The 13,597-nt window shown below is 43.1% G+C and overlaps 2 protein-coding genes across 2 annotated transcripts in view; both read left to right on the top strand.

Moving 5' to 3' along the window:
• Positions 1–7,010, top strand: part of SH3BP1 (SH3 domain binding protein 1) — a 35,158-nt gene extending 28,148 nt beyond the window's left edge. Inside the window, exons 15-18 of the mRNA XM_020787740.3 lie at positions 801–898; positions 1,870–1,999; positions 3,762–3,922; positions 5,364–7,010. Of these exons, the coding sequence (XP_020643399.3) occupies positions 801–898; positions 1,870–1,999; positions 3,762–3,922; positions 5,364–5,782 (808 nt within the window). The 3' untranslated portion in view covers positions 5,783–7,010. The remainder of the gene's footprint in view (positions 1–800; positions 899–1,869; positions 2,000–3,761; positions 3,923–5,363) is intronic.
• A 1,264-nt stretch (positions 7,011–8,274) lies between these two features.
• Positions 8,275–12,551, top strand: PDXP (pyridoxal phosphatase). The gene is made up of 2 exons (XM_020787745.3): positions 8,275–8,939; positions 10,849–12,551. The coding sequence occupies exons 1-2, from the start codon at positions 8,321–8,323 to the stop codon at positions 11,172–11,174; spliced, it is 945 nt and encodes a 314-aa protein (XP_020643404.1). The 5' UTR covers positions 8,275–8,320; the 3' UTR covers positions 11,175–12,551.
• The last annotated feature ends 1,046 nt before the right edge of the window (positions 12,552–13,597 follow it).

Below are 13,597 nucleotides of genomic sequence, written 5' to 3'. Positions count from 1 at the left end.
AACCCTTGCCGGGCGAGGGCAGTGTGAATTGTCGCGCTGTTGCGTTGCTCAGCTTGTCCCGTGCTTCTTGCCTCATGCGGGCCGCCAAATGTGGGAAAATAGCCAGGGAACTGTTACCAGGCCTGCCTGGCAACAGTTGATGAGAGAATTCTCTGATAAAAAAGACACTGCAGACTTTATCTTGTTAGTATTCAGGTACCGGTAGAGAAGAAGAAGAAGATGGCTACCTTCTTCACCCCAGACGTTTTTATTAAGCACGCAAAACAAGCAAAATTAGCATAAGATAAGAATTTGGCCATAGAGGCGTCGTGTGGTTATCAGTCTTAAGGCATTCCACGCCTGCGCAGAGAGAGAATCATAGAACAATGCATCTTTATACTACAATAGCTTGATTATGCTAAACACCAGTTATGTATCCCTTAATAGCCACAAGATGGAACTTTAGACTACAAAATCCCCACAATCCCTAAGGATTTTACTCACTCTGTTTAGACAGCGGGATCTGGTGATTTCCTCCAGTGGGGTTATGGGGCAGCCCATGATTTTTTGTGCTGTGCTCATCACCCTCTATAGTGCCTTCTTGTCCATGGTTGTTAAGCCAGCATACCATACCATGGCACAATATGTGAGGACACTTTCTATTGTTGACCGATAGAAGGATGTCATCAGCCGTTGTGCCACTGATGACACTGAAGGGCATACTGGATAGGCCTTTCAGCTAGATTGGTCGCAGCCCACAGAACTCTTCTTGTGTTCTTATGATCCAGTTAATAATATCCATGTTGACTTCTCTCTCCTAGGTGCCAGGAGCAGCTAGATATGGCTTCTGTATCTTCCATCCAAGTTGTTGGAGTTGTGGAACCCTTAATACAAAATGCTGAAATCCTTTTCCCAGGAGGTAACCAGTCCTCTGTTGACCTGTCCTACTTGGTGGGATTAGGAGGAACTAAGTTTGAGATATGCTGGTGTGACTGGAAACGGGGAAATGTTATATGGTCGTAATTACTGCTGAGACACATTCCATCCTTCTAGCCTGGTATTCTTCAATTGTGTTAGAACAGACAGGGATGTTGGCCAATCTTCAGGTCAGAGTCCCAAGTCTGAGTCCAAGTCTTTGGTACCAAGTCCTAAGTCCCAAGCCCATCCCTATTGAAAATAAGCTTTATTTCCCCAGAAAAAAAAGGGAGGGGTGGGTGGAATGCACCCATAGACCTCTCCATAAAAAATGAAGTCTATATGCAATGGCCAGAATAGCTACCCAGTAGAGCAAGTGGGCAGAGTACTTGGAAGCTACAGTTTGACAACATCAAGCATTCCACAGATGAGAATAGGAATTGATGAGTGACTTTCTATGTGGGACAATGAGGCTGCAGCCTTTTGTTAAGACTGTACTTTTGTTCTGCCAAAGATGTGCCGTTGAAGATGGTCAGTATTGGTTATGTGTAGAGTTAGTCTTCTTGCAAATATATGTGCTCCTGTGGGTGGAGACATGAGATCCTGTGTTAAGACTGATGTCGTTGCCCAGCCCGACAGTTAATCCCATATGTTGGAACCTCCATCTCCAGCTAACAATTCTGCTATGGGATTTGTAATTGATTGAGGATGGGGGAAGCCAAACCAGGAAAGGAAAAACAAATATGCTACTAGGAGTCTGAACTATGGGGTTATGAAGAGTCGTGGGGTCACAAAGAGTCTGACATGACTTAATAACTAAACAACAACTAGGAGTCAGTGGTCACATAATTCTCTGTAACCCTTGCTGTTTATTTCAAATCTGGCAATTTACTGAATGAGTTAACAGTGCAAAGTCAGCAAAACGCATGTTTTTGAACCCTTTGAATTTTCTCATTCTTTTTTCTGTCTCTCAAGACATAGACTTCAATGTCTCTGGCCTGTTCACTCCCCCTTTGGACATCAGACCTAGAGAAGTCTCCATTACAGAAGAACCCACATCTTCTCTTCCCTTTCCTGAGCCTGCTTCACCATCATCTAGGGAAAGGTAAATATCTGATGTGTAACCCTCTTAACAAGAGTTCTGCCTGGAACTGTGAGATAAAATGAGATTCATTTTATTGGTAGTAGTATCAGGGCTTGCCCACACTGGATGATTTGAAGTGTTGTTTTTGCTTCTCCATAGTTCAGAACTTTTGCATCCACATGCTCAAGATCTTTTATCCTGGGATGTTCTAGTGTTCCGTCCACACATAAGATGAAAACAACCACAAAAAAGCTTGTGAGATCGTTTTGACCATGGTGGAGGGATAGGGGGATGCAATTTGTGATGCTCTACAATAACAGTAGCAGTGCTAGATGAGAAAGAGTAAACAATTCAGCGCTAAGCCACTTTGCTCTTTACTGTCTGGTGCAAATCTCATTGTAAAATGTTTAAAAAATAAAAATAAAAAATATGGAGATAACCCCAGTAAGAAGCAGGTGAGATTAGATGTCCCCATACCTTACAAAACTACATGCCCACCAAAAGTCCACTATGATGGACCACACCATACAACACCAGTACAAAGTAGGCTTTTAAGTAAAACCCACACACCAGGATGAACAAAAAGAACTAGAAAGTCACAGAAAAAGATTGACTAATTGATATAATTGTGATTTGTAAGCCGCCTAGAGTGGTCGAATAAGACCAGATAGGCGGGATAGAAATAAAATAAATAAATAAATAAATAAATATAACAAAATGTTGTTTGGATATTTTAAAAAAGCAATACAATACATGCAAGACGTATAGCTTAAAGCAGGATGAATGGCAGTTTTTATGAGTTTTTAGTTGCTGTTGTTGATGCAGTGCGACCTAGGTACATGGGTCTTCACCAAAAAAACCCCAAAAAACAACAACCCAGAATTGACAGGTCTTACATTCCGGTACTTGCATTCTGAGGGTTCTGTTTAATGTATAATGTATTAAATGCATAGCAGGCACCTAAACCTTATACTGTATTCCTTGTTTCTTCAACATAAATACATGTGGCTTCATACAAATCAGAACTACCATTTGTGAAGAGAGAGAAGCTTAAACCCTCACCATCCCTTTCTCCCTTATTTTGTCCCATCCCTATGTTGCAACCAAAACCGAAAATTATTCCCTCTTGGTGCCATCTGCAAAGGGAGCTAGGCTTAGCAGGGGAATAATCTAAGAATGAAAAAAAATATGCTGTGGGGAGAGGTTGGCTTAATCCTCCCCTAGTTGCACATGATGGTCTTGATCTAGATCAGGACTGTACATTTGCTTTGGAATAACAAATGCAATTGGGCTCATCTGAGGGAGCAATGTTGTAACATATAGAGCAGGAACACAAATTATCTATACCTGCCGATTTCTAGAAAGAGAGTATGCTTCCTTATCACAACAATCTCCAAGAAGATACCCTGAACATTCATGTTCTTTTTTTCTAGCATGATCATGATTTCATTTACAAACCTGAAAAACCAGGAAATTCAGGGATACCTGCTCCATTAGGTGTAGCTACAAGATCCTATTTTAAATTTTACACAGTGCTCCAGCATGTTCTTCTATGTAGCACTGTTATTTGGGTATAATAAAACATTATTAAGTTTTACATTTTTATATTATTTGTTGTTTTTGCTTTATATCAATGTTCTTTTACACGGGCATTTTAATAAAAATGTCTACAGTAATATAAATTAATAATAAGGAAATATTCTTTCCAGGAGGGAGCACATCATGGAAAGGCCCTATGCTTATCATTTCTTTATTTGTTCATTGTTGGTGTGCACCTTTCTAGGGCCAAGAGACAGGAAAGCAAACAGCTTACAACCCTTTCTCACACTGACAAGAAAAATCCTGAGGCAGCCCGTGACATTTTCTCAAAGGAGACCCAACCTTCCACGGAAACAGCAGTCTCCCCGCCGACTACAGTTCCTGCTGATGAAGCTTCACGGAAATGTAAGTCCGATTCTTACAGGGACTTCCGTGTTAAGCATTTCTTCTGAAGTATACGTTATCTGTTTGCCCAACTGTTTTGGAAAATGCCAATTACAATGTTTCCAAACCACTGCATTCCTGGGGGGCATTCCCCATTGATCTGTGACCATGTTACCCTTAACCCTGTTCTCATTCGTGGCAATTTTGGGACCCTCAAATATCACTTTGCTGGGTGCAATCTCCATTAAAATGCCCCTTCAATGCACATGCAATCAGTCCCCATTATTCCAGTCCAGTTCCTGCTGGACCTAAAAGATCTATATTGGGTATGGAGCAGGGTTAGACTGGTTTGCGATTCCCTGTACTGTATATCATGTATTAGGCAGAAAATAGGTCAGGTCATGCCATAAGCAGTCTAAAACACAAGTATATCATCTTCTGAATTCACTCTAAGTGACATCCCATTGATTTCCAAGGACCTGCTTTAGTACTGATACAACTACATCATGCCAAAGTTGCTTCTTGGACTACAGTACCCTGAATCCCCCTCCCAAGTGCATAGCCAATAGTGCTAGCTGGAGAACTATAGAAGTTGTAGTCTAAAGAATTAGCATTGTCAATCTCTGTAGCCAATATAATGTCACCAGATATGTCCCCATCCATTGCTAACTGTTATGCAGGCTGCAGGTTGTGCAAAGTTGCACTAGATTAGGAAGACTGGCTTACTGCCTACATGCTGCATTACTGAATCTATTGGTTCACCATCTCCTTTTTTGCAACAGAGATCTTTGTGCCATTAGCATTTGCTTCCCATGCCCACATTTTTTCATAGGAGTGCAAAGCCTTGGAAAGTTTGACTATGTTTTATTAAGTGTGACTGGACACAAACAACAAACATTGTCAACAGTGACTGATTTTGTGATGCATTCTTTAAGTAGCTTTGGAACTGCATGGCTGGAAACTAGCTGTATATGCAGGAGGTCAATAGGGCAGTTGGGCATGTTTGGCTATATCCACATATAGGAGAAGATCTCAGAGTCCAATTCTGCCCATATTATGCGTTTTCTTTTTTTTCCCTCTTCCTCTTCTTTGGGAGGGTGGTTGCTTTTTTGGTTTTATTGTGAGAAGCAGCAATCTGCAGTACAGTATGTTTTTCCACATTTCTTAACTGGACCTTTTCCTGGGTTCTTCCTCCCTTATAATATTACAGCTTGAGTTACTCCCTAAAGCTGAATGGTAGGAAATTTAGGACAGATAAAAGGATCTACATATTTACATAGTACACAACTAAATGATGGAATTCACTATCACAAGACAGAGTGATAGAGGCCACTTTTTCAGATGCCCTAAAAGAGGATTGGCCAGATTTATGGAAGATGAGGCTACCAGCCTTAAAAGTAAAATATAGTACCAGCCTATCTCAGCAATTTCAAAACTTGAATTATTTTATTTTCCTTTGCAGCAAAACGGGTAGCTCCACCTCGACCCACAGGACCTCCTCTGCCCCTAGCCCAGCCTCGATCTCCACCTCCTGTGCACCTTCAAACCCAGGCTCCTGCCCCAGAATCTCCTTCCATTCCTAAGGCCCTACCTCGAAAAACAGCAGGCGGACCCGTGCGCGCTCCCTCTGTGCCACCACCACTTCCACCCCAGCCAGCCAGACGTCAAAGCCACAATGCTCTGCCCTCCCCAAAGCTGCCTCCAGAAATTCCAAGCAATGAGGCAGCTCCAGCTGAAAAGCCTCCTGCAGATAATTGTGGGACACACACATCCAAAGAGTCCACTGTTGTGGCAACAGAGCCTGATGGACCATTATCAGTGGAAAGAAGTTGTTCTCTACCCACATCTGATGTGAAGGCTGAGTCTCTGGAGAATGACTGAAGTGGGGAAGTTGCTCCAGTGACATAGCTTCTGCCTGCCCGTCTTTAAGAAAGGTGTAAGATCTGGTGCAATGTCAGGTACACTGCCTATTGGCTGTCATCTCTCCTTGAGAGAAATATGTGCCCATACTGGCTTCTGTTGCTATCCCAGTGTGGAAGCAGGTCTTCATGTCTGCAGCCTTTAAAAGAATAGCTCTTCTTACATGCGCTTCTGCTTCTCTTAACACCCTTTCCCCTCCTGATAAAAGACTCCTTTTTATGTTATTCCACAGCAGAAATTTCCAAGGGGATAGCCATATTAATCTATTCCATCAAAAGCAATGAAGTGTTTTGTGGTACCTTAAATATTAACAAGTTTTATTTTGCACAAGCTTTCATGGACTGTGGTCCACTTCTTGGGATGCAACTAAAGAAGTGGGATTTATTCCCTGAAAGCTTATGCCAAATGAAGCTTTAAGGTGCTTAAGACATTTGTTTTCATTTGGTTTGTTATTGCAGGGTCCCCGCCGCATTGTTTTTGTCCTTGTCCTCTCATTGGTACATCATCTTCTTGATGTTCCCCAGAATATCAAGGGCCCACATACACCATACACAGAATAAAGATGTAGAATTGTGAGCAAATGGTCTTTTGCACCCACACATTACAAACATACACACCAGCAAGATTTTTGTATATAATTAAGTAGCCTGGAAGATAGCATAGCACAGCCTTTTTCAGTATAGTGGACTTCTATTTTTTTTTCTTAAGGGTATTATTTTGTATTCATTCTGAATGAGCTTTGCTGTAGGAGTTTCCATCCTACAAATATTAAATAGTCCAAGACTCATAACTTTTCTACACCCCCCCCCAAAAAAAGGAAAGTTATTTTGTGGGGATTTTCTTTGAAAGGAATGCATTTGAATAATGTCTTCAAAAAAGGCTTCTGGGACTGTTAATGCTCATTTATACTTACAATGCAGAAACGCTATAAGAATCTGTTAACATTTGGAACTCTTAGGATTGAAGGAACATCAATTTATTTTTATACATTGCTACTAAATTATTTTTTAAAAGTGGGGTCATATTTATCCCTAATAAGAGAATAATTATGTTTCTTCATTTTTCCATTAAAAAACTGTTTTGCTTGCACTGAGGATCAATTTAACTATTGGATTGTTCTCAAAAGAACTGTGCAAAATGAGAATGTTTTGTGGCATCTCAGAGTTCAATAAAGATATAATTAAATATGCTTTCATGAATTTATTATATGCAACTTTAGATGCTGACTTTTCTTCCTTTAGCATCTTGCAGCATCCCTCTTTCTAAAGGCAAAATGCCTTCATTTGTAAATTGAAGTGTTTTTTATAGATAAACAATTGTTCCCAGGGTGAGTCCCCTGACACTCTTTGTGCATGTCAGAAGCACCACAACTTAATTCATAAATATAATAATGGGCAATATCAAGAGATTTAGGGTAATTAACATTAAATCTTCCATCGTACATGTTCAGGAGCTTAGCGTACAGACATAGCTGTGAAGTTGCCTGTTCCCTCCACTGACAAAGAACTGAGTCTTGTATACTGTTGCTACTAGTGTTACCTTGTGTGAAAAAAACAGGAGCGCCTGCTGTATTTGTGATTCCTCATCAGAGCCCATGCATTTGGTACGAGGGAGATATGTTGTACCATGGCCCAAGATAGTCATGGTTCCAGCTTCCTAAAATGATCATAAAGGGGATGAAATGAGCCTGAGGACACTTTGGCTGCCTAGAGTGGTTGTATAGACCAGATGGGCGGGATATAAATCAAATAAATAAATTTTGCAAACCTATTATCTTGCGTGCTGGCTGGATAGTTCAATCAGCGAGGTACCGATGTTGGCAGTGTGATTTCCTCACTGTGCTTCATACAAGTACAGCCAGCCCCTGTAGCTTTGGGCCAACTTGGACAGTCTCAGGGCGCTCCCAGGAAAAGGGAATAGTAAACTACTTCTGAGCGCTTTTACCTAGAAAGCCCGGAAAGGGGTCACGGTAAGTGACCTCATGAGATAAACTTGTTATAATAATCTCTTTCACTCTCCCGGTTCCTAACGCCTTTTTTTTCCAGCTGTGCGACCTGCCAGAGCCAGTGCTGCAGCAAACACCCCTTTGGATAAGGGGCTGCTGGACCAGGTGTCCCTTCATTTTGGCCCGCCTTGACGTTGCTTTTTGCTGCTTCTTCCTGTTCGGGGGAGCTTCCTTTTCCCGAAGCCGAAGAACAGCCATCCTTATAGGCTCCGCGGAGGACGCAGAGCTGCATCCTCTTTCCCTTCCTCCCCGCTGGAACGGGTTGCTATAGCAACACAGCCCTGCCTTCCGCCTCCTCTCCCGGCTTCTCTGCCTCTCGCGCTTTCCACGCGTCGAAACATCTGGTTTCGGAGCGCCCCGATTGGTGGTCGGCGGCCCCGCCCCTTACGTGTTGCTTCTGTCCCTCCACGGCGCGGCGGGCCGCCGATTGGCTGTCCGGCGGGGAGGAGGCGGGGTTGCTCAGTGGGGGGGTGGCGAGTGCGGGGGGTCCCAGCATGGCGAGCTGCCGGCGGTTGAGCGGCTCCTGCCTGCGCGAGGTGCTGGGGGAGGCGCAGGGGGTGCTCTTCGACTGCGACGGCGTCCTCTGGACCGGAGAGCGGGCGGTGCCCGGCGCCCCTGAGCTGCTGGAACGCCTCAGCCGGAACGGGAAGGCCACCCTCTTCGTCTCCAACAACAGCCGCCGTTCCGTGGCCGAGCTGGAGCGCCGCTTTTCCCGCCTGGGCTTCCGGGGGGTCCGAGGCGACCAGGTCTTCAGCTCCGCGCTCTGCTCCGCCCTTTACCTTCGTCGGCGGCTCCTGGGCGGAGAGGCCGGGGCCGGCGACTCCTCGGCCTCCCCGCCGGGCCGTGTCTTTGTGCTGGGCGGGGAAGGGCTACGCGGGGAGCTTCGGGACGCGGGGCTGCCCCTGGCCGGCGACGGCGAGGAGGGCGGAGAAGAGCCGCCGCCCCCGGGCCAGGAGACGCTCCCGGTGCGCGCCGTGGTCGTCGGCTATGACGACCAGTTCACCTTCGCCAAGCTGTCGGAGGCCTGCGCCTACCTGCGCGACCCGCAGTGCCTGCTGGTGGCCACCGACCCGGACCCTTGGCACCCGCTGAGCAACGGGCAGCGCACCCCGGGTGAGTGAGGGAGGGAAGGAGGAAAGGCCGGCAGGCAGGAAAGGCCGCCTGCGCCCCGGGGGGGGGACTTTGAGCAGGGGAGGGTTGTTCCTGGTCGTGTGCAGAATGCTCCTTTCCTCCCTCCGCATATCTGCGTAGGTGGAGGCCTCCTACCCACCCATGTGCAGGGTGGGGGTTTGGGGGTAGCCAGGAAAGGTGACCCGCAAACCGAAAGGACATTGGAGAGGTTTAGGGGAAACCGTCCATTTCTGTTTCCGGGGGGAGCGAGGGAAGCAAGCAGAGTGGCATTTGCACCTCGGCTTTAGATGTTGAGTAATCACAGTGAGGAGGCCCGGGAGTTGTGTTTAAAAGTAGGGTAATAGATTCTCAAGGCTTCTCAAACAAGTCTAGATAGGTTTTTGTTTTTAATGTATGCCATAGATTTGCTGCGGTGCAAGTAGAATGATGTTTCATCTTACTGCTTGTTCTTGTTAGGGTTACAGTGGCTTCCCTATCTAGTTTTACATGGTGTTCTTGAAGACACCACCTATGTTAACCGGAGATGTTAGAATCCGAGTCAAACTAGCTAACACAATGTGTTCATATTTAATGGTGTGTAGAGGTACCCATAGATTATTGGAAACAATGTCAAGTATATACTATTCCTAAAATGGGAGCTGAAGCATAGCCAGGTCATAAGTGGGCTGCGCCCTTTGAACTTTTGATGTAAGATGACACCTTGCTTGGTCCACAAGCCACTCCTGAGCTGAAGATTTCTCTTTTATCTAACCCCTGTTTAAGAGAACTTGGGTTGCTGGTTAGTGGTGGCCTGGCTAGTTGTACGGTAGTACTTGTAGCTGGATTTATGCTAAGGTTATCTATGAATAGAAAATTGGACTCTCATATTTATCCAGGTGATAAGTTAGTGAGCCACATGCTTGAATAAGTCAGGGTGAGTCCACTTGCCTTCTCCTGAATTGTAACCTTGCCTACTTTGTCAGCACAGTCAAGCTTCTCTCAGGCTGGTTTATATTTCTTGGGGACCCCCAAATATATCTATCCCAAATCAGCAGCACATTACAGAATAAAAGTGAGCTTAAAAACTCTCGGTAGTTTGAGAGACATCTGAGAAAAATTCTACAGTTTTGCAGATTGCTTCAAATTTCCTGTTTTAATCCCCAGGCATTTTAGCCAAGATAGTCCTGATGAAACTAATATGGTTTTTAAATTTGTTTCAGAAACCTCCATTACTAACATCAGTAATGCTTTAGCATTAGGTTCAGTTAACATGAAATTTTGTGATAATTTTATTAAATCAATAGATTTATTGGGGATCATACAGGTACACAGAATAAAGTAAAGTTTATATGGCTTGGTGAAACATTAATTTGCTATTAGTTTAGTTATTCAGTACATTTAGATATTTCAGTTTCTGGAAAACTGGTGTTTTTTTTCCTCTAAGAATTTTGAGGTAACTCAAGGTTCTTTCATAGTGGATCAGGATTGGACTTTGATCTATGTATTAGTACCTGGTTCTCAGTAAAGTTACTATTATCTCTGGGGTGTACCTGATTGCAGGTGAAACTTAGATGAGTAACTTACTCCTCCATATAGAAAAATCATTCCTTGCATGTAGAAGCTAGCACATGGGAAGATGTTTAGACCTGTCAACCTGACATCTACTTTGCTTAGTGGAGGGGTTTTTCTTTTCTTTCATGTGAGGGAATATTCAGTCACACAAGTTCCTACCTGAAATAGTAAAGCTAAGTAGAGATTGCCACCTCAGTGACAGTTAGACTTGTTTACTCCCCCCATCTTGAAGAACTATGCCTTTCCCTAGTATGTCTTCTGCTAATGATTGGTTATATGTATTGGCTATGCCCAGGTTTCTCATCTTTTGACTTGTGGTCATGTGTCTTCTCTCTCTCAGGGACAGGAAGTCTCACTGCTGCAGTGGAAACAGCATCAGGGCGGAAGGCAGTAGTAATTGGGAAGCCAAACACATACATGTTCGAGTGCATTGTGGAGCGCTTTGGTGTGGATCCATCCCGCATGCTCATGGTTGGTGACCGGCTGGAGACAGACATCCTGTTTGGCAAGAACTGTGGTCTTGATACGGTTTTGACCCTGACAGGTGTCTCCAACCTAGAGGAGGCACAGGCATACATGGCCAGTGACAGCCCTGCTGCAAAGGACCTGGTGCCTCACTATTATGTGGACAGTATTGCAGACTTGATACCAGGCCTGGATGAGTAAGGAGAGATGTGGGTAGGCAGAGGTCCTAGTCCCATTCCAAACTGCCACTCTTTCCTACTTCTGTCTCCCTCTGTCCATGCTTCTTGGGCTCATCACATTCCAATGTTTGGTCAAGAATGAAAAGAGGGGTGTTAGTTCCTCATTCATTCTTGGAGCTCATTTTTTAATTTTAGGCAGCTTTAAGGGAACAGGAATTCTAATGTGAAAGTACGGGGCATTTACAGACAAAACCAGTATTTATTTATTATTTATGTACTTATTTCTTCCACCTCTTGGCATGATTAGTGACTTTGTTTTACATTTGCCAATAATGGCCTTTTTACTGTTCTTGTCTGCTTTATTTTGAAGCACCGTGGTGTGCTTGTAGTGATGTTTGATCATAAGCTTAAATGAAGCAACAGTTGTATCAGTGTTTTTGTCTTTCATCTACATCCATTGTCACTTGATGTTATTATTGGGGGTTCTTTCCTAGAGCTGTTGATGGAGAAAGGGGGAGTGTCAGAGATCAGTTTAAAAATGGCATCTTGTCCCCACAAAATGGCACTTTGGGTAGTTCTTGTAGGTGTGTATATTGATCCGTGTTTATAAGGAACAGCACAGCTTGCTCAGAAATGATATGAGCTGAGGCTCTCTTTTTGATGCAAACTGCCTAGATGGCCACTGCTGTCACTGTTTGGCATTTTCATTCACAGCAATTATTCCAACACACTGTGTTGTGCATGAAAATTTGTCAGTTGGCTCAGTCAGAAGAAACGTAGACTGGTACATCTGGAATATATACTATACTAACTGTGAATTAAATATGAAGGATTTTTTTCTGTCTTGAGAGATTTCTCAGGTAACAGTATTTTCATAATTCTGTTTTAATTTTGGTATGGGCTTGCTACTGCACCAATGAAATAAATTGCATAGAAGAACCATTTTTGTGCCATAATGTTCTGAATGGGCCGTCACTTCTTTATCCTCATAGCAATCTTGTTTCAGACATATTCCTACATATATAAAGACAGGAACACACTGTGGGTTTTCTCCTGTCTATGGCTGGGTGAAATAATGAAACAAGTCTGTAAACTGTGGATGCACTATTGCCTGTGGGGAGGAATGGATATTTCCCTCCCCCCAGTCCGCTGTGGTGTATTTGGGATAATGTTGGCATATCCAGTATTGTCAGCGTGCCTCAGCATCCCAAAATCCATCCTTGCTGCTTGTCTTTTTATGTTTACTTATTTATTAAAGTGTTTGTATAAATTATGCTGATCAGTTGTGCCAAAGTGGGTATGTAGCCTCTGGGCCCACTCACTACCTGTACCTCCATGTTGTAGTTTTCTGACTTTCACTATCATTCTGCATACAATAAAGTGCAGATGCAAGATGGAACCAGACTCTTATTTATTTACTCAGAATTCCCTTGGGCTTGTTAATTATCTGAAATTAGTTTGTATAAGTGTTACCATACAAATTGTGTATTAACTGTATATAGCTTGATAATTTGAATATACATTATCCTATTAATTTTGGAGAGCGGGGAGGAAAAGACAAGGTGGATAATGTTAGATTTTTGCTTACACGGTGAGTCAAATTTGATCTTGGATGATTTGCTGGTGGTTTCTTCTTCTTTTTAAAGTTAGTAATTTGCATGACATGTTAGCTGATAGCCAGGTTTGAGGTGAGTGGGAAACACAGCAGTAATATTTGGATCTTCTCTTATGGCACAGACTGTGAAAATATGGATCTGCTTAATCACTGTATTTTGTTTATATCTTACCTTTCATGAGTACAACTGTGCATAGGATCTTTTACTTTGTAACGCCTACCTCTTTTTAATATAGCTTTCTTTCTTTAAAGTATTTTCAGATAATAATTAGAATAGTTTAAAGCTTATCAAAACACAGTAATGATGTACTCTTGAAACTAAGTGTTCTCAAAAAGGCGAATTATTAACCATTAAAAGTTGGGAAGAACTAGCAGTCCCACATTTCACCAGGTAGAAGATTTCAAAATTTTAGTGCCACCACCAACAAAGCCTTGGATTTGTCTTCTGAATCTTTAAAGATAGTGGGTCAGAAAGCAGACCCTCTTCATCTTATATCATAGCTTGAGGCTGCATACTGGCACCTGTCTTTTCCCCATCGTAGGCACAAATCATAGATGTACATATCTGTTCACTTTATTTGCCAATCCCCCAACCCTACTAAACATTAATTCTTTTCAACTCAAATGTAATTATCAGTAGACAGTGAAAGTGGCTTGTTTGCTCTTTCATTTTTGCACAGGGGAGCAGAATATAGTTCAGCTTTTACGCTGTTTTCCCAAAAATAAGACAGGGCTTTGTATTAATTATTGCTCAAAAATGCATTCGGGCTTACTTTCAGGGGATGTTTTATTTATTTTTTTCATGCACAACTATCTACATTTATTCAGAT

Source organism: Pogona vitticeps, chromosome 5 (genome assembly GCF_051106095.1).
Source record: "Pogona vitticeps strain Pit_001003342236 chromosome 5, PviZW2.1, whole genome shotgun sequence".
Classification (NCBI taxonomy): Eukaryota; Metazoa; Chordata; class Lepidosauria; order Squamata; family Agamidae; genus Pogona; species Pogona vitticeps.
Note: the sequence above shows the minus strand (reverse complement) of the source record. Positions and strands in the feature narration are given on the sequence as shown.

What these genes read in the sequence shown, in the direction of transcription:
- PDXP (XM_020787745.3), top strand. Translation starts at nt 8,321, where the DNA reads ATGGCGAGCTGCCGGCGGTTGAGCGGCTCCTGCCTGCGCGAGGTGCTG. An exon ending in CAACGGGCAGCGCACCCCGG is followed by an intron (nt 8,940 to 10,848) that starts GTGAGTGAGGGA and finishes TCTCTCTCTCAG; the next exon opens with GGACAGGAAGTCTCACTGCT.